General features: G+C 40.9%; 1 protein-coding gene and 1 long non-coding RNA gene across 13 annotated transcripts in view; one reads left to right on the top strand and one right to left on the bottom strand.

Annotated features, from left to right (window-relative positions):
• STARD13 (StAR related lipid transfer domain containing 13) overlaps positions 1 to 27008 on the top strand; it is a 558426-nt gene that overhangs the window by 492710 nt on the left and 38708 nt on the right. For all 12 annotated transcript variants that reach the window (XM_028837160.2, XM_077973670.1, XM_015120865.3 and 9 more), the window contains 2 exon segments: positions 420 to 501; positions 24562 to 24625. In XM_028837160.2, coding sequence (XP_028692993.2) covers positions 420 to 501; positions 24562 to 24625 — 146 coding nt within the window.
• LOC144336266 (uncharacterized) lies at positions 2071 to 26340 on the bottom strand. Its single transcript, XR_013407893.1, has 3 exons — positions 26122 to 26340; positions 5008 to 7423; positions 2071 to 2196 (listed from the first exon to the last, which is right to left on the bottom strand). It is a non-coding gene; the product is annotated as an uncharacterized LOC144336266 (long non-coding RNA).

The following is a 27008-nucleotide window of genomic DNA, read 5'->3' as shown; positions in this document are numbered from 1 at the left end:
GAAATTTCCTTTTTGAAGGAAAAACAATCTGCCAAATTAAGTATTTCATGAAACCATCAAGACAGATGCGAGTAACCTACATGTTAGGTGGATGGTGAAAGTGCAAAAGCTCTTCTCTGAGGCCACGTCCGCCTATGACTGTGATAAGGATGAGCTAGAAAAATGCAGGCACTTAGTGTTCAATCCCATCCAAGGTCAAGCACTTGACTATCCTCATATTTTGCACTTATATTGTACTCCTAAAAGCATTTACAGTGATAGCAATTGTTTGCTCTCTTAAACATTCCCAACAATGACGATGGGCAGTCACTGCTATTAAAATCAGTGGCTTTTACAGACCTTGAAGGTCTGAATATGTTGGTGCTCATTCGGATAAAACAAAGTACATCAACTTCTTTGCCTCTCTTTCTCTCTCACAGATTCACAATTTCCTATCAACATTGTGGCTGTCAAGAATGATCATGATTTTCTTGAAAAGGACCTTGTAGAACCTCTTTGCAGGTAAACCATGTGAAGTATTTTTGTTTCTTTCCACTCTTCAGTCTACAACAGGCATCACTATACTAAAGGACGAGTTCAGCTATTCGGCAGGTATTCATTGAGTGCCTACCGTGTGCCTGACCCGGGTGCAGGTTCTAAATGTACTACTTTTAATGAGCATGATCAGTTTGTGTTTTCATGGAGCTTAAATCCTAGTAGTGGCCTTTGGACAATAGATTAGGAAAAAGACAGAGAAAGGAGAGAGAGAGAGTGAGAGGAAGAAAGAAGGAGGGGGAAATGTTATTTCAGAGAGTGTAAATGCCATGGATAAGCTAAAACAACATGGGGATGTAGACAATGATTGGGGGGCGTGGATGGGTCAGTGGAGGGAAGCAGCATGAGCAGCCTCAGCATGTGTGGTCAGGGAAGACTCTGAAAAACTCTGAATATGTCAAACTTGGCTGTATTTTTTGCTAAGTCAAGTGATTATCTCCTCAAACTGGTATGTGTAAACTCAAGTAATTGTAGCAACAAACTGGCCTATTTAAGCTACTATTTTACGATAGATAGTGTAAGGAGACAAAGATGTATATATGGATAATTTCTTCCCCTTAAAACAATGTATAATCTTGTTGAAGACACTCAGTTGAAGAAATTCAGGTATGAGTACCTGAACAAATAACAATTATAATTTGGGTAATAATAAAAGATCCAGGAGAAGCTATCTATATTCCTGAAGAATTAAATGCTGCCTGAGAGGTGGTATGTGTCTGTAGGAATTTGAAGTTTCATAACTAAAGCCCTGAAGAGAGGTCAGAGCTGAAGATAAGGATTAGTTATGGGAGATGAGTCATTTTACCAAGGCCATACAGCTAGTTTAGGGCCAAAATGACCTTAAAACAGTACTCCTAATGCTAAATCAGTGCTCTTTCTAGTATATTCTGCGTTTGACATAGGTAAGGTAGTAGTTTGAAGGGAAAGTAATGGTTAGCAAAACTTATGAAGACAGGAGAGATCAGCGCACATTAAATAGTGTGTAAATTACCTAATCCTAGGCTTGCTGAATCTTCAGACATATATATACATATATATTTTTGTGTCACAAACCAGTCACTCTTTGTTTTCTATATGAAGAGAAAATAGATTTGTGTTAAGAAATGATCTCTAAATGTTCAAGAAAATAATACTATGGGTTTGCTTACGGGGGTGGAAGAGCAAAGAACTCTTCAAATCATAAATGACAGGACCAAGCTATTTAGATGAGAAAACAAACAAACTCAATATGCCATTTATGGGAGCTTACGAAGTGAATGGATGATCTGGTTGTGATTCTGTAAAGGTAATGAATTGGAAAAGCAGTGTTTCATCTTCTGCATGTCTAAGGTACACACCGAGCAAGAGCAGATTCCTTCTCATAAGCATTCACTCTACTCAGCCTTGCAGCCAGCACTTCGTCCTGAGTTTTCCCTCTCAGTTTTAACCATGTATTTTTTTGCTAGTTAGCTTCTTTTAATATTTGAAAAATTATATATTACTTATCTTTTTCCTATTGAATTTTTGAAATTTATATTTTCATTAAGTTGAGGTATAACTCTTTTTTTTTTTTTTTTTTTTTTGAGACAGAGTCTTACTGTGTCGCCCAGGCTGCAGTGCAGTAGTGCAATCTCAGTTCACTGCAAACTTGGTCTCCTGGGTTCAAATGGTTCCTGCCACAGCCTGTGGAGTAGCTGGGACTACAGGCACATGCCACCACACCTGGCTAATTTTTGTATTTTTAGTAGAGACGTGGTGTCACCACGTTGGCCAGGCTGGTCTCAAACTCCTCCTGGCCTCAAGTGATCCACTCACCTCAGCCTCCCAAAGTGCTGAGATTACAGGTGTGAGCCACAGAGACCAGCTGAGGTATAACATATTGATATGGTTTGGCTCTGTGTCCCCACCCAAATCTTATCTTGAATTGTATTCCCATAATTCCCACGTGTTATGGGAGGGACCCCGTGGGAGATACTTTGAATCATGGGGGCAGTTTCCACCATACTGTTCTCATGGTAGTGAATATGTTTCACGCGATCTGATGGTTTTATCAGGTCTTTCTGCTTTTGCATCTTCCTCATTTTCTCTTACCACCACCATGTAAGAAGGGCCTTTTGCCTACTGCCATGATTCTGAGACCTACCCAGCCATGTGGAACTGTAAGTCCAATTAAACCTCTTTCTTCCCAGTCTCAGTTATGTCTTTATCAGCAGTGTGAAAATGGACTAATACAGTAACTTGGTACTAGGAGTGGGGTGTTTCTAAAAAGATACCTGAAAATGTGGAAGCAACTTTGGAACTGGGTATCAGGCAGAGGTTGGAACAGTATGGAAGGCTCAGAAGAAGACAGGAAAATGTGGGAAAGTTTGGCACCTCCTAGAAACTTGTTGAATGACTTTGAAAAAGATGCCGATAGTTATATGAACAATAAGGTCCAGGTTGAGGTGGTCTCAGATGGAGACGAGGAACTTGTTGGGAACAGGAGCAAAGGTGACTCTTGTTATGTTTTAGCAAAGAGACTGGTGGCATTTTGCCCCTGCCCTAGAGATTTGTGGAACTTTGAACTTGAGAGAGATGATTTAGGGTATCTGGCAGAAGAAATTTCTAAGCAGCAAAGAAAGCATTCAAGAGGTGACTTGGGTGCTGTTAAAGGCATTCCATTTTAAAAAGGAAACAGAGCATAAAAGTTCAGAAAATTTGCAGCCTGACAATGCAGTAGAAAAGAAAAACACATTTTTTGAGGAGAAATTCAAGCTGGCTGAAGATATTTGCATAAGTAACAAGGAGCCAAATGGCAATCCCTAAGACAATGGGGAAAATGTCTCCAGGACATGTCATAGGTCTTCACTGCAGCCCCTCCCATCATAGACCTGGAAGCCTAGGAGGAGAAACTGGTTTCACGGGCCAGGCCAAGGGTCCTCATCTGTTTGCAGCCTAGAAACTTGCTGCCCTGTGTCTTGGCTGCTCCAGCTGTTGCTAAAAGGAAGGGGCCAAGGTACAGCTTGTCCTGTGGTTTCAGAGGGTGCAAGCCCCAAACCTTGGCAGCTTCCACATGGTGTTGAGCCTGCGGGTGCACAGAAGTCAAGAGTTGAGGTTTGGGAACCTCCCCCTAGATTGCAGAAGATGTATGGAAACACCTGGATGTCCAGGCAAAAGTTTGCTGCAGGGATGGGGCCCTCCTGGAAGACCTCTGCTAGAGCAATACAGAAGGGAAGTGTGGGGTTAGAGCCCCCAAAGAGTCCCTACTGGGGCATTGCCTAATGGAGCTGTGAGAAGAGGGCCACCATCCTCCAGACCCCAGAAGAGTAGATCCACTGACAGCTTGCACTGTGCAACTGGAAAAGTCAGACACTCAATGCCAGCCCATGAAAGCAGCCAGGAAGGGGGCTATACCCCTAAAGCTATAGGGGTGGAGCTGTCTCAGACTATGAGAGCCTACTTCTTGCATCAGTGTGACCTGGATGTGAGACATGTAGTCAAAGGAGATCATTTTGGAGCTTTAGAATTTGACTACCCCACTGGATTTTGGACTTGCATGGTCCCTGTAACCCCTTTGTTTTGACCAATTTCTCCCATTTGAAATGGGTGTATTTACCCAATACCTGTACTCCCATTGTATCTAGGAAGTAACTGGCTTGCTTTTGATTTTATAGGCTCATAGGCAGAAGAGACTTGCCTTGTCTCATATGAGACTTTGGACTATTGACTTTTGGGTTAATGCTGAAATGACTTAAGACTTTGGGGGACTGTTGGGAAGGCATGATTGGTTTTGAAATGTGAGGACATGAGATTTGGAGGGGCAAGAGGTGGAATGATATGGTTTGGCCCTCTGTCCCCACCCAAATCTCATCTTGAATTGAATTGTATTCCCATAATTCCCACGTGTTATAGGAGGGAGCTGGTGGGAGATAATTTGAATCATGGGAGTGGTTTCCCCCATACTGTTCTTGTGGTAGTGAATAAGTCTCACAAGATCTGATGGTTTTGTCAGGGGTTTCCACTTTTGCATCTTCCTCATTTTCTCTTGTCACCACCATGTAAGAAGGGTCTTTTTCTTCCCACCATGATCCTGAGGCCTCCCCAGCCGTGTGGAACTGTAGGTCCAATTAAACCTCTTTTTCTTCCCAGTCTCGGCTTTGCCTTTATGAGCAGTGTGAAAATGGACTAATACATATATACATATATATACATATATATATACATATATATATATATATGTGTATATATATAAAGTAAAATTGACTATTTTCAGTGAATAGGTCTTTGAGCTTTGACAAATGCCTCCAAGTTGTTATAACCACCACCACACTCAAGATATAGAGCAGACCCGGTGTTGTGGCTCATGCCTGTAATCCCAACACTGTGGGAGGCTGAGGTGGGTGGATCTCTTGGGCCCAGGAGTTTGAGACCAGCCTGGGCAACATGGTGATACACCATCCCTACCAAAAATACAAACATTAGCTGGGCATGGTGGCACACATCTGTAGTTGCAGCTACTTGGGAGGCTGGGATGGGAGGATTGCTTGAGCCCAAGAGGCAGAGGTTGCAGTGAGCCAAGGTTGTGCCATTGCACTCCAGCCTAGGTAATAGAGCAGGACTCTGTCTCAAAAAAGAAAAACGAAAAAAAAAAGATATAAAATACCTTCATCACTCCCAAAATTCCCCCATTCCTCTTGTTAGCAGCTTCTACTCCTACTCCCAAATTCTGGCGACGACTGATTTGTTTTTTGTACCTATAGTTTGCCAAAATATCATACAAATGAAATCAAACAGCATGTAGCCTTTTTAGTATGGCTTTTTTCACTTGTTATAACATAATAAAAAGTCATTTATGTTGCTATGTGTTTTAATAGTTCATTGCTTTCTATTTCTGAATAGTCTTCCATTGTATGGATGTCCTACATTTGTTTATCCATTTGCCGGTTGAAGAACATTTGGGTTGTTGCCAGTTTGGGTGATTATAAACCTACTCTAAATGTTCATATTCAAGTTTTTGTATGAGCATTTAAGTTTTCATTTCTTTGATGTGAAATCCTAGGAATGGGATCATGGAGTCTATATGATAAGTTTATTTTAACTTTTTAATGAACCACCAAATTTTTCCAAAATGAAATACATCTTGTATTCCCACTGACAGTGTATGAGAGTCCTTACTGTTCCACAGCTTCGTATTGTCAGTTTTTGTTTTGCTTTTAGACATTTTAATAGGTGTCTGGTATTAACTCATTTGTACTTTCTTAATGACTAATAACATTGAACATGTGCTTATTTACCATCCATACCTCTTCTTTTATAAAATATGTATTCAACTCTTTTGACCATTTTTAATTGTATTGTTTTTCTTATTATTTGAGTTTTGAGAGTTTGGATATGTCCTAGATATAAGTCCTTTGTCAGAAAGGTGTTTTGTAAATATTTTCTGCCAGGCCGTAGCTTGCATTTTCAGTTACTTAACAGTGTCTTTCACAGAACAAAAGTTTTTCATTTTTCTGAAATCCAATTTTACCTATTTTTATTTATGCTTTTAATGTCATATCTAAGAAATCTTTAGCTAACATAAGGTCACAACTATTTACCCTATGTTTTCTTCTGGAAATTTCATAGGTTTATGTTTTATATTTAGGTCTATGACCCATTTTTAGTTCATTTTTGTAGAAAGTACAAGATATGAGCCAAGATTTACTTTTTGCATATCAATGTCCAATCATTTCAGATCAATATTGAAAAAACTATACTGTCTTTACTGAATTGCCTTTGACCATGTATGTGTAAGTGTATTTCTAGACTCTCTATTCTGCCTCCATTTATCTATGTGTCTGTTCTTTCATCAGTGTGACACTGCCTTGATTACTTAGGTTAAGTCCTGGAATGCAATAGTCTGAGTTCTTTAACTTTGTTCTTCTTTTTCTGCTTTGGCTATTCTAGTGCCTCTGACTTTCCGTATAACTTTTACAAACAGTTTATCGATATTTATTTTAAAAATCCTAAAAGGGTTTTGATTTGGATTTGTGGAATCTCTGTATCAGTTTGTGGAGAACTGATATTTCAACAATATTTAGTCTTTGTGTTAATAAACACAGTATATGTCTCTGTTTGGTCTCCTTTGATTTTTTCAAGAGTGATTTGTAGTTTCAAGCATATGAGTGGTTCACATTGATAGTATCTAAGAATTTCATGTTCATGGTGTTAATGTAAATGATAGCGTTTTAATGTTTGTCTTCGTTGCCCATTGATAGTATACAATTTTTTGTATATTGTCTTCGTATCCTGCAATCTTTCTAAAACTCACTCATGAGTTCTAGTAGCTTTGTAGTAGTTTCCTGAAGATTTTATGTCTAAAATGTTAACGAAAAATTACATTTTAAACCAAGAATGAAAATTCTATTACATATTTTAAAATCAGGATTGCAAGGACAAAGATTGTCTCTGATTATGCAGTTCTATTTACAGGATGATATAGGTGGCTTAGCGGGTCAAGCTTTGAATCTCAAACATGTGGGTGATGGATCCTTATCCACTCACTGCTGCATGTGATCTGAGATGCTTGACTACATTATGGGCTTTTCATCAAAGTCTATGCTTTAACAACAGAAAATGTCTTTCAGACATATCATAGGGATGAGCAAGTACAGTTAATGTGAAATCATTTAGAGATATAAACTTCAGAATAATACTACTAGTGTCATCTAGAAAAATCAGGAAGTCTTCTCTTGTAGAGCACATGACCTGTCATGATATAGCCCGTAGCAGGATTCATGCTTACATACCCCCAAAGGCATTACCACATCACCGTGGAATAGGGCTGCAATGCTAGACACCACAGCGCTCCTGATAAGGGCCCGGCTTGTGTAAAAATGGTTAGAGTGGCAGGAAGTTGTTATAACTGGAATAATTCCTATGGCAGCTATGTCTCCAAAAATATTATGAAGCAAGAAAAACATTTGGCTGGAGGTGTGCGAACTGAGATTCTCGGGGCGTAGGAGCTGTGGGTAGAACAGAGGCCAAAGGAGTAGTCATACCCGGGGTGGATCAAAGGAAGAAGCAGAGGAGGTAGACAGATGGAGGTGGCTTGGCTACAAACAAGTGTGGAGTTTCTTTCCCTTCCTCTTGAGATCCACCAAGACACAGATTTCCAGCTTTGCAAATAGCAGAAAGCAGGCAGAAGGAAGATCTCCAGTCCCAGGGGCATGGCAGCGCTTTTAAAACTTTGAGATTGATGAGTGGTTAATTAGACCCTCAGCCACTCACATGGTAAGTCATGATGGATGCCAAGACAGCAGTAAGGGGTTGTGATTTCCTTTGTTTTCTTCCTTGTGCACCGAAGACACAGAGATGGAGCTGGTCTCTTGTTTTGTTTTTAAAGCTTTTTGGGCTCTATGTTTCATGTACGTATTTGAAATGCTGAGCTAATGCAGATCATAAACCGAACCACAGCCGGAGGGCAGGCAGCTTCTGCCAGGTAGACAGATGAAGACGAGAGAGTCAAAGAGCTCCCGCAAGTGTTAGCCATGACAAGAATTTCACTCACCTTTGGTTTTCTGCAAGCATCTCTCCTGTGTAGACAGTGAATGCCCTAGGTCCCAATGTGCTCTTGAAGAGTTTTTAAACAGTGTTACCTTTTTGATTGGTTTGGAAATAGATATTGTACTAAGGATGTGTCTGGCAGGGAGGACCAAGGCCTGGCTCTGAGGCTCTGAATATGTAAATGTGTAGCTTTCTCTTGCTCTCTCTCTCTCTATCTCTTTCCCTCTAGCTCTCATTTTAGGCCCCAGAAATTAGACAGGTTTGCTGTCTTTTGCAGAAGGTGTGACCTCCAGAATGACAACCATGTCTCACTGTCGCTCCAGCAAGGCTGCATAGTAGACACTCCATAAATGTTTGTCCCTGCAAGTCAGGAAAGTGCATTTTTTATTATTGTGACAACCACAATTGTAATTGTATTCTGATGTTTTTTGTTGAATTCTTAACTGAAAAACATTTTCTCCTGTGAGTCATGAGAAGCTACTTGCAAATCTAAGTACCTAGGTGAGCTCATTGAAACAGTAACTTTATCAGAATGTAGGGATAGTCAAGGTGTTAAAATAGTTTACAGAGTTTGTAACCTTTAGTATAAATTGCAGTAAACCAAAGCTCCTGAATGAACTATTTTAAAGGAGAAGTACTATGTTAAATTCACATTTTGGTTTGCAGTATTTGCTCAGGCAGCTGACATACAGCCTTGATGCTCAAGATGATCTCTGAATTTCTTTTTTTTTGTTTGTTTATTTTTAGACAGAGTCTCACTCTGTCACCCAGGCTGGAGTGCAGTGGTACAATCTCAGCTCACTGCAACCTCCACCTCACAGGTACAAGCAATTCTACTGCCTCAGCCTCCCAACTATCTGGGATTACAGGCACCCACCACCACACCCGGCTAAATTTTTTGTATTTTTATTAGAGATGGGGTTTCACCATGTTGGCCAGGCTGGTTTCGAACTTGTGACCTGAAGTGATTCGTCCGCCTCAGCCTCACAAAATGTTAGGATTACAGGCATGAGCCACCATGCCTGGCCATCTCTGAATTTCTAATTTAAGGTTAAGCCAGTAATCCATTTGCATAATTTGTGTTTTTTAATAAATACTAATTAATTATGGCACATGCAAAACAAGGGCATTCACCTTGTTTGCTAGAGCTAAGGAATTGGTTAGGATTATACAGTATACCTATCATTGCCCTTAGTATTTAAAAGGATAATGAATAATGATTTTCACACGGGACAGGGGTGGGGATTGGAAGGTAGTGTTGACAAAAATGGTATCTATAATTTATCTATACACACAAAGGCCCATACTTGATTTGGGTATGTTAAATAACATAAATAATATTAAAGTATGAATATTGATAATATATTTTAAATAATTTTCCTTTTAGAATCCTTATCACAGATAATGTACAGTATTACATTTCAGATTATTATATCATATAATAAATAATAAGTGACAATTAACTGAGCCCTTGGGCAAGTCACTGGGAAAAGGATATGGGGGTTACATGATCACCATAGTCACTTCCATCTTTAAAATCTTGAGTCTATAAATAAATACAGATCCCAATAAACAGTTATTTTATTTATTTAAAAAGCTTACAAAGTGCTCATTACATACCAGGCACTGCATTGAAGCATATTACAAATATTTACTCATTAAATTCTCATGGTAGCACTATAAGATAGGCTCCTTTTTATTTTAAGTTCTTCAGCATTCTTGTCTATAAAGATGGGCTCTTAACATTACTTCCCCTTTACAGAGGAGGAAACTGAGAAACAGAGGGGTAAAATAATGTGCTCACTCACAGCTAATAAATGGTAGTAGGAATTACCCAGACAAGAACACGTGACATTTAGATGGGCTCGTTTGAACTTTTAGTTTTTTTAAAAAAACTAAATGCGCAGAAAAGGCATCTTCCCCCTTCCCCACCCCACACCATGGACCCCACGGCAATCCTAGTGTTGCCAGTGGAGCCATTTCAGGCTCTTGTCTTTGTCACACGAAATAATTTGAAAGCAAGACCAAAGTGAAAATGTAGCAGATTTATTGCAGAGCAAAAGCAAGAACATACTCAAGGGAGGAACGGGTACATGCTGAAAACAAGGAGCCATGCCCAACATGGCCAGGGCTGACGCACTAGATGAATAGGCTTAATGAAGGCATGGGATATTCTATACTAAGGGAATGGGTTTTCCAGGAAATTGATGGGCAGTTTTCGGAATTGGAGTGCCACCCTTTTATTGACTAAATATGGTTAATCTGGAACCGCCATAGCATTAGGTACGTGATGGAAGTGGGATGCCCTTCCCCGTGGAAATTTTATGGTAATGGGGGTGTAATGCAGCCAAGGGTTGGCAGTCGTTCATTTGCCTAATTTGTGTTTTTAAATATATACTAATTAATTGTAGCATGTATATCTTGGATTTAACCCATTGTGGCCAGTTTCTTCTTTGTTACATTCTTATCTGTGCCTAAAGCAGGATGGCTGCTGTCTGTCTGTATTGGTACAGCGTGTTGTAACCATTCCTTTCCACTAGGAAGTGGGTTCTTGTACTAACCTGTCTGGCCCTATTTGTATTGTTTTTAGCTTCCTGCAAGTAATCATATCTGTTCCCTGGCTAGCTGCCTGCCTCACTAGTCTATAGAGTTTGGAGACACACTTGAGGTATAGTCAGGAACAGACACAATAGGTTCAAATATAGGGGATTTTGCTAGTATATATTACTTTGTATAAAAATGATTTTGTATATTTTTTAATGGCCTCTTTTGTGACCTTTTTCAACCAGGTACTCAGGATGACTTTTATATGCCTAAGCTTTTAGGAAGAATGTGCGAGAAGGTCCAAAATCAGGGAGGAGATTGAGGGGAAGAGAGAGACTTTATATTCTTGTTATTCACTTGTCTATATATATTTTAGGTGTTTGTATTGCATTATTAAAAACATTAGCAATGTTTTAAAAAATGCCTTGCCTTGCCAGATGCTAATGGCTAACATTTAGTGAGTGTTCATTATGCGTGAAGTTGTGTGCTAAGCTCTTTATGTTGATCTCACTTAATTTTCATAACAGCCTATGAATAACAGGTGTTCAGAATTGAGGATGAGCAGAGTCCTCCTGGTTTGAGCAGTTGGGTGGTAGAGATGCCCTTCCCTGAGGTGGGGAACAGCCATGAGGGAGGAGCAAGTCAGGAGGGAAGACAGGGTGGGCTGAGGTGTTGGGTGGATGAGGTGCCAATGTCCAGTGAGCAGTAGGATGCCTGGCCTGGAGCTGGGGATGGAGACGTGAAGTCACCAGCGTGTGAGGAGGAAGGCCCTGAGAGTACATGAGGTCACTCGGGGACAGCTGGGCCAGTCAGGGGAGGACTAAGAGTGGATGCCGGGGGAATCCTCTCTACGGGCAGGCAGGGGAAGGGGAAGGAAAGAAACCCCCTCAGGGTCAGTGAGGGGTGGGCTCCTGAGCACCCAGTTCCCGCCAGACTGCTTTGCCCAGCCTTCAGTTCTTGACCCTCTCCAGAAATCTCTAGTCATGACCCTCACTTGAACCCGGACCAGTTCTCACTAGAAAAATTATCTGGATCCGATGCAATTGTTATAAACAGTTATAATAAAAAGCTAAGGACACCCCGCTCAATTTTCCAGTACAGGCACATGTGAATATAAAATTGGTCTGAAATTCCACAAACAAAAGAAGTCCAAGAAAACCTGGATTTTTTTTTTTTTTTTTAAAGTTCTTTCCCCTGGGCCACTTTGGCCATCATTTTTTATTGAATAGCCAAGACAGCCTATGCTCTTCCTTGAAGTCCTGATGATTAAAGCACATAGCTATTTACATTTATTTTCTTGCACAAGCTAAACGAAATTCACACAGTTCCATACAGATATCGTATCCCTGGACAACATACATATACTTAATTTTCTTTGTATTGCTAGAACCCTTAGTGTTTAACTGCTTTTCTCCTGCACCTCAACTAGTGTCCAGGGGCAGCTGTTTTGGAGTTTATGGGCTGGAACAGAGGCCAGTATTCCTGCTGCAGCCTGACCACTCGGCAGAACATCACAGGGAAAAGCTGAGCAGAGGTGTGGCCTTCCCTGGCTGCATGGTGGCACGGTGACACCACCTGCTGACTTCTGACTTCTGACTGTCCTCTTTCTTTTTCCTGCCCCCTGCCCCCACTGTGCCCGACACCCTCCCTGTGGATGGCCTGTGATTGTTGAACGGCCCTACCCTCATGGAGTTACATACCAGAATCATCTCTTTGGCATTGGCGTATCCACCTCTGCTCTCCAGAATCTGCGTTTTCCAAAAGTCCGCCAGCATGGAGACCTTTCCCATGCCCTGCAGCTACAGCCCGAGGAGGAGGAGCTGCTCCCTGACTTGCCTTTGATCCCAGGGTTAGGAACACATCCTCAGTGACTTAGGTTCCTGAAAGCCTTGGAGGGCCCCGCCCGTAACACTCCCCAACAGGCAGGGCTAGGACATACATAGGAGCCTGGGTGAGAAGTTCAGGCTACTAGGCTTTAATCAGAATTGTCTGTAAGAGATGAACTCAACATGCCCCTGGTTGTTATTTCTCTCCAGCCTTTGGCAGGAATATTAGAAGTATCACAGGAAACTAGTCATTAAATCAGCACAAGAGACTTCATGACCAGTCTGAAGTCTGGCAGTTTAGATGTCAAATAGGAATCTAAACTACAAGGAAGGAGAGAGTCCTATTGTTTTCCTATACATCTGTAGGCAGAGGGCCGCTGGGTGTCTCCCCAGGCTTCTGTTTCAGCATGAGTTAAAGGTCCCTGCGGGTCTGGGCCTGGGCACCTCCCAGCCACCCTGCAATACTCAGGGCACATAGGCCACTTAACATCCCTCCCGGCACACAGTTGCCTGACGTTTCTCCAGTCCCTCTTCCCGGTCCCTCCATTCCTGCACTCCTGGCCGTCCTCCCAGGCCCTGGGCATCCGTCTCTGGCTATTTCTCCTGTGTGCTCAGGCAGTCCATGCACAGCTCGATTTTCTGCTGACCACCGCCTTACTTCCATTATGGTCTGCTGACCATGCAAGGGACTTTCTACCAGTTTCCAAGTGCTCAATAGTGGGGAGGGCATCTTAGTCAGTGGTATATTGTGGGTGCTTAGTGTCACATGGCCTTGAACTGAGCAGGACTTCAAGAAACATTTGTTAAATTGAACTGGAACCTGGAAAAAAACAGCCTGTCAGTTCTTAAATTACTTTATTGCATCTTCATGTTAGAGAAGACTATGTGGTGATAAATTCTTCACTTTCTCCTCAAAATAACCTAAATCACCCTCCTTCTTAGCTAGACATTTTAAAAGAATGTCCGTGTCTTTCCTAATACTGCCCTCATGAACTGCTCAATCCAAAAAGCGTTTCTAGGCTTTATCACTTACTCTTTCTTAAAGATTTGATTCAGCTACCCAATTACTGTCTCCTTTTTTTAAAGCTCATTCTGTTACAGGCCACCGGCTCTGCGGCTCCCCACGTAATATGGGAGTTCACACAGGGCCAGGCTAGGCTTTTATTTCAAGGCTTGTGCTTGAGCACAAGGGAGACAGCAGAGGCCCAAGGATCCTCCAGTTAGTTCCCTAAAAATAGCTGGGAGGGATTTTTTTATTAGGCAGAGAATCGACATCGGAGGAGGTATGTGGGCTGGGCTGGGCAAAGCCCATGATAGGTAGGGGATGGGTAGGTCACGATCATGATGGTTATCTTGAGTGATGGGCCACCTTGAGGTCTGGCTGGAGGCAACAAGGCTGTACGTTAGTTGTTCAGCATTCCTTTCTGAGGTGGGACACTGCAACCTTGGTTCAGTGTTTGGTTTCCTAAGGCCAGTTCCTGGAATTCTTTAAGCAAAAGGCAGGGTAAGACTTTATAAGAGTGCAGAAGAATGGCCTTTTTTTTTTTTTTTTCTTTTGTACGACTAAAGCCTCAGGGTTAGCAGGTATAGTGTCAGCAAAGTAGTAGCATGGGTTTTGAGAAGAGAAGAAGAAAAAAATGAAAAAAATATGTGAAGGAGGAGCCTCTCACCACTCCCATTCTATCTCAATTCCAGGTTCCTAGGATACCATCTTCAGCTAGTTATTGTCAACTTCTACATCTCTGTGCCTTCCCTGAACCTGGCTCCCTTCCTTGGCCTGTGCCTTAACCACTGGAATTCTCCAGAGTTCTGAATTTCCCCTGGATGATTGGCTTTAATTATTATGTATCTTCTGTGTGTGTCATCCTTATATGGATCATTCCCAAGTGGGTCTGAATGTGACAGGGCCCCTAAAATTTAACATAACCGAACATGAGCTCACGATCTCCCCCATATTCTAACTCCCTGTCGAATTCCCTATTTCCTTGTTTTCTGTGTTTAATGGCATGTTCAGGAAAGTCTGAAATCTGGGAGTCATCTTCTGTTTCTGCCTCTCTGCAGCTTCCACATCAACCAATGGCCGAGTCTCCGTCTTCACCCAGACATCCCACTCTCACTCCCTTTCTGCATCTCTCTGCCATCTCTCCCCTGGACTATTAGAACCATCTTCTAATTGTTTCTCTTTAGTTCCTTCTCCATCCTGCTGCCAGTTACATTTCTAACATGCAAATCTATGTTACGTTCCTGTCTAAATCCTTCAGTAGCTCCTCATTGCACCGAATTGCTCCTAACATCTTCATTTGAATCCTTTGTGATCTAGCCCCTGTCTGCTTCTCCAGGCTTATCCCTCGATAATGGTTTGAATGTCTGTCCCCTCCAAATCTCACATTGGAATACAATTCCCAGTGTTGAATTTGGGGCCTGGTGGGAGGTGTTGGCTCATGGAGGCAGATCCCTTATGAAAGATTTAGTGTCATCTTCCTGGTGTGGAATTCTCCCTCAGTTAGTTCACGTGAGATCTAGTTATTTAAAAGAGCCTGGAACCTTCCCTTTTCTATCTCTCCCCCCTGCTCTCACCGTGTGGTATGCATGCTCCCTCTTCACCTTCTGCTGTGATGGTAAGATTCCTGAGGCTTCACCAGAAGCAGAGGCCAACACCGTGCTTCTTGTACAGCCTACAGAACCATGACCCAAATTAAATGTCTTTTCTTTATAAATTAACCCAGTCTCAGGTATTCCTTAATAGCAATGAAAACAGACTATTACCCCTTTTCATGTATTTGCAATTCCTGGATTATAACCTGTTATTTTGTGCCTTTTTTTTTGCCTGTAATTCTCCTTGCCTAGGCAGCAAATTTCTCTTAATCTATCATACGTATGCTCCAATATTACCTCCTCTGGGAGGTGGTGTCCCTATGCTCTCAGAAAGTGAGTAGCTTCTTCTCTTTTTAATCATGTTTCTATCCCACATGGGACCATGAGATTATCAAGGACAGAGACCATATCTTTTTAAATACTGTATTCCCAGCACCTAACCTATTTCTGGTACACAGCACACTGTCGGATGAACGAATCTTGGCTTCTTCTCTTCTTGTTGACTTTCCCATTAGAACCTCAAGTTTCACTCTTAAAATGAGCCTACGGACTATTTCCCATATGCTAACATACTAGCCCTTCTCAAGGATTCTGAAGACACCAGTAAAAATTAACAGGTTGTGGCAGCAGTATTATTGTCTTCTGAAAGGGTCAAAGTGCTGTGTTTAGGTTAACACATGAATCCAGTTTGCTCAAAACATGAAGAGGACAGGCTTCATCATGTGCTATGGGTTTTCTCTTCCCATGGAGAAAATAGAGAGGGGATAGAAATAACCATTTATTGAACAGCCTGTTCTGGGTACATGACATAAGCTCTCATTTCCCAGGCCCTCCTAAAATTTTTCTTAAGTAGACAGGAGCAGATAAATCACTGGGCAGAAAGAAGTTCTAGCTTGGCTGCTCACTAATAGGTGGCTGCCTTGAGCATATGTTCCCCTCAGAGACTTTATCTTCCCATCTGAAAATAAAAGCATCAGTCCAAGTGGTCCCTAGCGTTGTCCAGGATCTAATGTTTCCTTAGCAAACATTTACTGAATGCATTGGCTCTGAGCCACGGCCTGTACCAGGCATTAAGAATGCAAATAAGATGCAACTCATAGCCTGTCATACTCAGTGGTGGAGAATACTTCTGCTATTCTGACTATCCAAGGTCTATTGTAACTACTTAAAGTCAATCACTGATTGGACCTATATAAACAAAACATGCTCAGTTCAAAAAGAAAAGCCTACCGAGCCTATCATGTATAAAACTTCCTTCTAGGATTTATGGGAATTAGAAGAAGAATAAATTATGGTCCTTGTTTCAATCAAGGCTCTAATCCAATGGAGGACGCACTATTCGTGCTGCAAATACGTTCTATAATTGAAATTTTCATCCATGCAGGAACAGTTTTGCAAGCAACCAGTATTAGACCAACTCAGATTATCTGAAGGATTTTATATTACTTATGATTAAGTTAAAGGGAAGCAAATACTCGGGCTAAATATTTGTCCTAAATGCAGATTGGCTTCACTCACACGAGAATTTTGCAGTGGTTTTGATAAAGTGTGATGAATGCTTCCACTGTGACATATTCTTTTACTTGAGGCAGCCAGATCTTAAAGAGGTGTTTACATCTGTCAGGGTTATGTTTCATCCAATTTGTATTCTTACCGAATCTAGCCATTGTTTATTTTACCTTGTGTAAGCTAAATCATAGGCCAATGCTATACCATGCTGGTAATATGTACCTAGTTTCAGACAACCATAGACTATTTTCCCCTTTGGCTTATGGCAGGATTCAGAAGGAAGATTTGGATGGTTGTTTGAAATCTACCTAAAATGTCTAAGATGTCTTCAATGATGATGACTTTGTGAGTAGGAATGGCAACTAATGAGCAAGTAGACCAAGAACAGAAGACATAGAGATAATTTTACATCAGTAATTTCAAAGTCCAAAAAATGAAATTGTTTTAAATGAATAAAAAAAGACTTCATTTTTAAAAATTGACTTTGTTTCTTAGAGAAGTTTTAGGTTCACAACAAAACTGAGCAGAAACTATAGACAGTTTTCATATATAGCCTGTTCCCACACACGCACAGCCCCCCATCCACTCACTATCAACATCCCCCGCCAGACTGGTACATTTTCTAGAATTGATGAACCTACATTGACATATCATTATCACCCAAATTCTCCATAGTATACATTAGGGTTCACAGTTAGTGTTACATATTCTGTGCTTTTGACAAATGCGTCCACTGTTGTAGTATCATAACGAGTACCTGCATTGCCCTAAAAATCCTCTGTGTTCCACCTTTCCACTCCTCCTCTCTCCAACCCCTGGCAACCCCTGAGCTCTTCACTATCTCCATAGTTTTGCCTCTTCTAGAATGCCATATAGTTGAAACTGTAAAGGATATAGCCTTCTCATATTGGCTTCTTTCACTTAGTAAGATGCACTTAAGTTTCTTCCATGTCTTTTCATGGCTTGACAGCTCACATCTTTTTACTGATGAATAACATTCTGTTGCCCACATGGACCACAGTTCATCCATTCACCTGACATCTCGGTTGTTTTCAAGTTTTGAAGATTATGAAAAAGCTACTGTAAACACCTATGTGCAGGCTTTCATGTGGATGTAAGTTTTCCATTCATTTGAGTAAATGCCTAGAAGTGCAATTGCTCCAGTATATGATAAAAGTGTGTTTGGCAGTAAGAAGCTGCCCACTGTCTTCCAAAGTGGCCATACCATTTTTCATTCCCACCAGCAATGAATGAGAGTTTCTGTTGCTCCACATTCCCACCAGCATTTAGTGTTGTCAGTGTTTTAGATTTTTACCTTAGGTATGTGATAGTATCTCATGGATGTTTTAACTTGCAATTCCCTAATGACATGTGATGTTGAGCACCCTTTTAAAGGCTTGTTTGCCATATGTTCATCTCCTTTAGCGAGGTTTCTGTTCAGATGTTTTGCCCATTTATTAATTGGGCTGTTTGTTTCCTTATTGTTGAGTTTTAAGGGTTCTTTGTAATTTTAGCTAACAGTCCTTTATCAGAGATATCTTTTGCAAATATGCTCTTCCCATATATAGCTTGTCTTCTCTTTATCTTGAAAGTGTCTTTCTCTGATCAGAAGTATTGAATTTTAATGAAGTCTGGTTTATCAATTATTTCTTTCATGGACCATGCCTGTGGTGTTGAATCTAAAAGGTCATCACTTTATTCAAAGCCATCTAGATTTTCTCCTATGTTATCTTTTTGGAGTTGTATAGTTTTGTGTTTACACTTAGGTCTATGATTCATTTTGAATTAGTTTTTGTGACTGTATAAGGTCTGTGTCTAGACTAATTTTTTTTGCATGTGAATATCCACTTGTTGCAACACCATTTGTTGAAGGACTATCTTTTATCCATTGTATTGCCTTGGCTCCTTTATAAATGTAAGTTGACTCTATTTGTGTGAATCTGTTTTGGGTTCCTCATTCGGTTCCATTTATCTCTTTGTCCATTCTTTCACCAATATCACACTATCGTGATTACTGTGGCATCACAGGAAGTCTTGAATTTGGATACTGTCAGTCTTCTAGTTTTGCTCCTTCATTATTATGTTGGTGATTCTGAGTCTTTTGCTCGTTTATATAAACTTTAGAATAATTCGCTGATATCCACTGTCTTGGTTTTTTGTTTATTTGTTTGTTTGTTTAAAACTGGACATTTTAAATATGGTGATATGGTACCTCTTGAAATCAGATCTTCTCTTCCCAGAGTTGTTATTATTGCTATCTGTTTAATGAATATCCTGAATTAATTCTCTAAAGTCTGTATCCCTTATTGTATCCACTGAAGTATCTACTCAGTTAATTTAGTAATCAGCAAATGATTGGACAGAGATTTTCTTAGATACCTTCAACAAATCCATCTCCCAGTCTTTGCTGAGGGGCTTTTTGTGCGTGTTACAATATGACTTCAATGCTCCAGCAGGGAATTGATAGCTCTGCTTTAGCCTTGATTTCCTGCTTGTGCAGATCATCAAGGTCAGCTAAAGGTGGAAGATTAGGACCAGATCAGGTCTTTCCTGGGTATACACACAGTTCTGCACATGTACTTGACCTTCTAGATTCCTAGGAATACATTGGAACTTTTCTGAGTCCCCTATGGACATCTCATTCTCCCAGCTATTCTTTTTCAACTTTTTGGTTAGCAACTTGTTTGGCTCAACTGTTATTATCATTTCAGGCAACTGCCATGTTCACTAGTTACTACAGACTGTCTTTGACAAACACCCTGGGTATAAGCTAGTTTTAGTGATGATTTGAGTCAGGTTAAATAAAGATAAGCCCTATGAATGGGTGTTTTCAGGGAATTCCCAGACACCTCAGATAATGACGATTTTTTGGTAATGGAGTTTTGGAGAAGCTCAAACACGTTCTTCCCTCTCCAGTGGCTGCAAGGCTACTAGTTTTCACAGCTACTCTGATGGTGATGCTGTTGATTTTCAAAGCTCCTGAACAGCTGGGGAAAAGGGCATAGGAATAGAGTGGGTTGGAATGTCACAAAGCTCACTGTCCTTACATATGTTTAACCATTTTTCTTAAATAGACACTTAGTGTTACTTAGTTTATTGAAAGCCCATTTCAATTTACAGTTTTCTTAAAAAGTTGATTTTGACAATATTTGCCAGTACTCTTATTGATTTTATGAAGAAGCAGTAGTTTGGAGGTTTTTACTTAATCTTTTTCACTGATGTCACTCACTTGCATTTTTTATTCAGCTTTATTTAGATATAATTTGTATTCCAAGAAATCACCAAAGTATATAATTTGATTATTTTTTTCAAATGTATAGTTATGTAACTATCACCACAATCATGACATAAAACTTTTTTTTTTCAGCTACAGGGTCCTACTATGTCACCCAGGCTAAGTGCAATGGCACGGTCTCAGCTCATTGCAGCCTTGATCTCCTAGGCTCAAGTGATTCTCTTACTCAGCCTCCCATGTAGCTAGGACTACAGGCATGTGCCACCACACCCAGCTATTTTTTATTTTTTTTTTGAGACGGAGTTTCACTCTGTCGCCCAGGGTGGAGTGCAATGGTGCAATCTCAGCTCACTGCAACCTCCGCCTCCCAGGTTCAAGCAATTCTCCTGCCTCAGCCTCCTGAGTAGCTGGGATTACAGGCATGTGCCACCATACCTGACTAATTTTGTATTTTTAGTAGAGATGGGATTTCACCATGTTGGTCAGGCTGGTCTCAAACTCCAGACCTCAGGTGATCTGCCCGCCTCGGCCCCCCAAAGTGCCGGGATTACAGGTGTGAGCCATCGTGCCCGGCTTAATTTTTATATATATTTTTTGTAGAGACAGGGCCTCTCCATGTTGCCCAGGCTGGTCTCGAACTCCTGGGCTCAAGCAGTCTGCCCACCTCGGCCTCCCAAAGTTCTGGGATGACAGGCATGAGCCACCATGCCCAGCCATGACACAGCATTTTTGTGACCTCAAAAAGTCCCCCAGTGCTGGCAATGGCAACCACTTGTCTGTTTTCTGTCACAGTTTTGTCTTGCCTGAAATTTTTTTGATGAGTGGAATCCTGTAGTGTGTGTTCTTTGTGTCCGGGTTCTTTTACTTAGCATACTGACTCTGAGATTCATGCGTAGTGTCGTATATCAATAGTTAGTGCTTGAATTGTTGAGTATTCCATTGTATGGATATACCACAATTTTTATATACCTTTACCAGCTGGTGGACATTTGGACCGTTTCTACTTTGTGGCTATCTTATGATTAAAGCTGCTATGAACATTCAAGTACAAGCCTTTTTACAGCTATATATATATATACACATATATATATATATATGAAGTATAAATCTTTTTGTGGACATATGATTTCTTTTATCTTGCATAAGTAGCTAAGAGTGGAATTGCTAGATCAAGTGCTAAAAATATACCTAATTTTATAAGAGACTGCCAAACGGTTTTCCAAAGAGACTGTACCCCTTTGGAAGTTTCAGTAGTTCTGAATCCTTGCTAATACTTAATGTTGTCAGCGTTTTTACTTTAGGCATTCTGTTGTGTAGTGGTGTCTCGTTATGATTTTAATTTGCATTTCTTTCATGACTAATGATATTGAACATCTTTTCATGTGCATATTTGTCACTTGTATATCTTCTCTTGGAAGTATCTGTTCGAATATTCTGCCCATTTGAAAAATCAGGTTATTTGACTTGTTACTGAGTTTCAGAGTTCTTTAGGTGTTCTGTATATGATTCATTTATGAAATACATGTTTTGCAACTACTTTCTCCAAGTAGAGAAGGAATTTGAAAGGTACAGGCAAACATCTGAGTTTAGAGGCAATAAAAGGACCCAGAACTACAAAGTCAAATCTACTTAGAGTCTTCAGCTTTAGAAAATAATAAATAAACTTCCTGCATGTGTTAGAAAGTATAAAGCATATTCGAGTCTGTGGTATATAGAAGATGATTCCTTTGATGTCTTTTGTGTATGTCATAGATCAAAAGCTTTTCCACAGAAAAGCAGAATGGAGTGTTTTGTTTGTGCTTCCAAACCATAATGGAAGAACAAGTTCACTAGATAAGTTCATTTTATAAGTAACAGTCAATCCTTCCCTAAACAAACCTGTTACAGAGCCGCCAAATGTGCAATATCAACCTTTTTTTTTTTTTTCACTTCACACCCGCTCTTAGGTAGACATGATAACACATGTGGAATGGACCAAAGAGACAGGCTGAGAACCTGCCAAAGATGGTCTCAGACGAGATGATCAGCTTCTAACTCAGCATTGCCTGGTGTATCTGACACTAATGAATGTGTAGTCAAAGGGTACATAGGAGATGGTTGAAAATGAGGAGAGTCATTAAACATATTTCAGCCAGTGAGCGACGTGAGAAAAAGTTGAGAAATAGAATTGGCTTCAATGTAAAGCTTTAGAAGTGGTAGTGAAACCAGGTAGGAGGCTGATGCCTGACTCTCAGTAAACAACGAAAAGAGACTGAACTAGGGCCAAAGGAGAGGCAAGACTTCAAAGACATCATAGAGGTATAATTGACAGGATTTGATGACCAATGAATATAGATTGGGAAGGAGTAGAGCCTCAAGATGACGTTATTTTCTAGTTTGGGTGGCGGATTGGTGATGCTCTTAGTCAAGACAAGACAGTAAGTAGGAGAAACAGGTTTTGAAAAGAATGCAAAATGTGACTCTGGGCCTCAGATGAGATGCCTGGGCTGGAGACAGAGGACTGGGATCATTTGAGTCTAATTTATGTTAAGATTCTTCAGTAAGGCCATGGAGAGTAAAAAAGGATGGACCTCAGTCTGAATTCTAACAAAAAAAATTAATAGGTAAGGGGCAAGTACTGGTTGGTGGCAGGAAGGAGTTAGTGTCCAGAGAGATGAGATAATTCATAATCTTGAATGTCAAGGATGAAAAGAATTTCAAGGAATGATGGGTAGTAATTAGTGACAATTGCTATTAATAGGTCTTTGCTAGAAAGAAGCCATTGAATTTCATGGTTAGAAATTCATTGGTCAAAACTGGAAACAAGCCTGGCACGGTGGCTCACGCCTGTAATCCCAGCACTTTGGGAGGCCGAGGCAGGTGGATCACGAGGTCAGGAGATCTAGACCATTCTGGCCAACATGGTGAAACCCAATCTCTATTAAATATACAAAAATTAGCTGGTGTGGTGGTGGGCACCTGTAGTCCCAGCTACTCAAGAGGCTGAGGCAGGAGAATTGCTTGAGCCTGGGAGGCAGAGGTTGCAGTGAGCTGAGATCACACCACTGCACTCCAGCCTGGGCAACAGAGTGAGACTCCGTCTGAAAAAAGAAAAACAAAAAACAAAGAAACAACTGGAACAGCCCAAATGTCCATCAACAAGAGAATAGGTAACCCAATTGTGTATCTTCATACCATGGAATACTACTCAGCAACTAAGCTGAATGGTTTATGCAAAACATGAGTCAATCTCACAAACATGGTGTTGAATGAAAAAACAGCCACTCAAAAAATACATGCTATATGATTCTACTTATACAATGACCAAGAAGAAGCAAAACTAATCTATGGATGATAGAAGTCAGAAAGAGAGGCTGGGCACAGGGGCTCATGCCTATAATCCCAAGTGCTTTGGGAGATTGAGGCAGGAGGATCACTTGAGGCCAGGAGTTTGAGACCAGCCTAGGCAACATAGCATGACCCTGTCTCTACAAAAAAAAAAAAAACAATATATATATAAATTAGAAGGGCATGGTAGCAGGCACCTGTAGTCCTAGCTACTCAGGAAGCTCAGGCAGGAGTTTCCCTTGAGCCCAGGAGTTTGAGGCTGCAGTGAGCTATGATCATGCCAGTGCACTCCAACCTGGGCAACACAGTGAGATCCTACTCTAAAAAAGAAAGAAGTAGAGAGACAGAAAGAAAGTGTAAAAAAGATAAGGAAGGGGAGGCAGAAAGGAAAGGAAGAAAAAAAGAAAGAAAGAAAAAGAAAGGAAGGAAGGAAGGAAGGAAGGAAGGAAGGAAGGAAGGAAGGAAGGAAGGAAAGAAGAAAAAAATTATTAAAAGAATATATATCTAATTGCTTATATTTTCTCACTGGCAATGGTGGCTATGTCATCTGTTGAGAGACTGAGTCTTTTTGGTGGTCTGAGATTGGGAACAACCAGAGGAGAAAAAAATGAAAGAAATCCTGGGTAACATCTTCTAGAGTCCAGCTGAGGGTGAAAATCAAAATGTATGTATTAGCACAGGCTGCCATGATGGAACACCTTGACCGAGTGGCTTAAACAACAGAAATGTATTTTCTCACGGTTCTGGAGGCTGAAAAGTTCAAGATCAAGGTACTGGCAGGGTTTGGCTCCTGGTAAGGGTCCTGTGACCTGTAGATGTCTGCCTTCTCACTGTGTCCTCACATGCACACAGAGAGAGGGAGCTCTCTGGTATCTCTTCTTATAAGGACACTAATCCTCTGGGATCAGAGCTCCTCCCTGGTGACCTCCTGTACCCTTAATCACTTCTTTACTCCAAATCAATCACGTTGGGCATTCACATATGTGAATGGAGGGCTTCAACATACATGTTTTGGAGCGGCCTAGTTAGCCTGTAGCATGTGTATGTGAGATATTTTCCACCTATATCCGACCACCTGAGATCAGGAGAGAAGATACATGGTTGGGTTGATCCATATTTGGAGGTTAACAGGATAGACTTGATGCAAGGTCAAGGTGGCAAACGATTTGAGGGGATAGTGAAAGTATGGCTAAAATGATTGGCCATGGATTCCAGTAACAGTGGAAAGAGAAGCCAGAAAAGGGCTGGGTTTAGATTAGAGAAAAGGCAGGGATTGGTAGGCTTGGTGGTAGAGTCCTCGCAGGTCAGGAGGCTGGAGCACAAATGGGAACTATTTTACAGCTTATCTTCTGTGGGTGCAGTACTGTCGTGGGACATAATTGGTTGTTCCTGCAATTTCAACTTTACTGGAAATAAAGGAGGTTTATGAAATTGGAGAGATTTAAATTCGTTAGTGAAAGTAATCATCACATTTTTCTTTCATTTTAGAAGACTAAATACGTTGAACAAGTGTGCCTCAATGAAACTTGATGTGAACTTCCAAAGGAAAAAGGTAGGTGCCCACACCTTAATGTGGCTATGCCAGTGAATACCAGGAGTTTGAGACCAATCTGAGCAACATAGTGAGACCCCTGTGTCTACAAAAAAAAGATAATAATAAATTAGCTGGGCACAGTGGCTTGTGCCTGTAGTCCCAGCTATCGAGAGGCTGAGTTGGGGGCATTGCTTGAACCCAGAAGGTTGAGGCTGCAGTGAGCCATGATCGTGCCACTGCACTTCAGCCTGGGTGACAGAGTGAGACCCTGTCTCCAAAAACTAAAAAGCAACACCAACCTAAGCAAAATTTTGAAATGCCTGACCATCCATGTGTATTCTCCATATCCTATTTCATCATAACCACCTAAATAAGTCTATTATAAACTAAGGCCGAAATCTATTTGTTTTACCATTTCATTTTACTTTCTTTTTTTTATTAGAGGGTTTGCGTAAAGATGTAAAATATCCCAATGCTTTATGGTGATCTTTCAGAAATGTCTGTTGTAAATGTCAACCCCTTATTAGACTCAAATGCTTCACAGCAAAGAGTAGATTAAAAGTTCGGAAAGGATCTGGGGGTCCATGGCCAGTGACTTCTGGCTCATTTTTTCCAGTTGTGTTTTATTTCATGCACATGTCAAGATGCGTCCACTATCAGGCAGAGTCAGTTGGTAATGTATGAGGGGGCCTGGGGACAGTGTGACAAGATCCTGAGCCCTGGCTCATCTTTCATTGTTCTCCCCACCATGCACTTTTCTCTAGCCACAAAGAATTCGGTTCAGTTCGAAAAGTCACTAAGCTTCCTCCCCATCACAAGACTTGCCATGTGCTGCTTCCTCTTTATGGATAAGACTAGAGATTTGAGTTTTGAAATAAAGCTGTACTCTATTGAATATGTACTGTTTTCTAGGAGCTAGATTATGTGCTTACCACACATTATCTCATTTAATCCGTCGAGATGGGGCTTCTCTGTTTTCTACATTAGGAAGGTAAATCTTGAACAGGCTGGGTCATTGCCCATGGTCTTGCAGCTAGCGGCGGAGCAGGGTTTCTACCTCAGGGATGTCTGACTCCAAAACCAAGGCTTCTAGCCACCGTGCTGCACAGCCTCTCTTTTTCACTGAATTGATTCTTTTTAGGAAATTCAGAATTAAGATCCTTCACTACTTTTTTCATTTAACATCTCCTCTGTGTAGCAACTCAAGCCTCCGTATATTTTGAAGGATCAGAGAAAACATCTTTGAATTAAAAGAAAGTGTTCTTGGCCAGTCGTGGTGGCTCACACCTGTAATCCCAGCACTTTGGGAGGCCAAGGCAGGTGGATCATCTGAGGTCAGGAGTTCGAGACCAGCCTGACCAACAAGGTGAAACACCGTCTCTACTAAAAATACAAAAATTAGCTGGGTGTAGTGGCACGTGCTTGTAGTCCCTGCTACTCGGGAGGCTGAGGCAGGAGAATCACTGGAACCTGCAAAGCGGAGGTTGCAGTGAGCTGAGATCATGCCACTGCACTCCAGCCTGGGCGACAGACAGAGACTCCGCCTCAAAAAAAAAGAAAATTAAGAAAGAAAGAAAGAGAGAAAGAAAGAAGTTTTTATCCTGCTCTACACAGAGAAATTATTAAAGCCGAAGGATTTTAAGTTACTCCTTAGTAACCTAATCTTTAAAAATAACTTTAATCTGAATTTGTGCTCTAAAATAACACCAAAAAAAAAAAAAAAATCAAATGAATTTTGGTGGACCTCACCTTAAAAACAATTTGGGATTCGAGCTGGGAACCAAAGATTTAAGCTAAGGAGGTAAAACAGTGAAAAACAATATCCACAGAAATATTAAAATATGAGTAGTTTGTCCAGGCCAAAGACAAATTAAAAATGTGGGAATAAACCTCCCAACAGCTGTCTGACTGAATAGACCCCTTGAGAAGCATACATACTATTTGAAGCATGAGGGTCAGATGTTGTTTGGATTGGAACACATGGTTCCTATTAAACTGAACACAGCCATGCCTGTGTATCTAAAGTGTGGGTCCTCAAATGGCTGGTCTATACAGCTGCCTATACCGACCATTAGCTGCACTGCATCACAAAAGAAAATGCCAACAACTAATGACATGAGTTGTTTTCCACACAGTGCAGTGATTGGATTTTTACCCTGTCACCAGCTTTTCAAAACCCACAGGCGAGATGGGCTTGAATAACATTTGTTTGGCTCTTTGTGCGTTACCTTCACAAAAGCTCCTCTGTAAATTGGTCACTTTGGTATTCTGACCTTAATGTCGTCTTTATATTGGATCTAGTGGCACACACCCTTAAAGCCCCTACTTAGCTATAGGCCTCAGAATGCAAGCACTTGAATAAAATATTGCTTTTCACATTGTAAATTAGAGAGTCATGGCC

This window comes from Macaca mulatta, chromosome 17 (assembly GCF_049350105.2).
Source record: "Macaca mulatta isolate MMU2019108-1 chromosome 17, T2T-MMU8v2.0, whole genome shotgun sequence".
Lineage (NCBI taxonomy): Eukaryota > Metazoa > Chordata > Mammalia > Primates > Cercopithecidae > Macaca > Macaca mulatta.
This window is presented reverse-complemented; position numbering and strand designations above follow the sequence as displayed.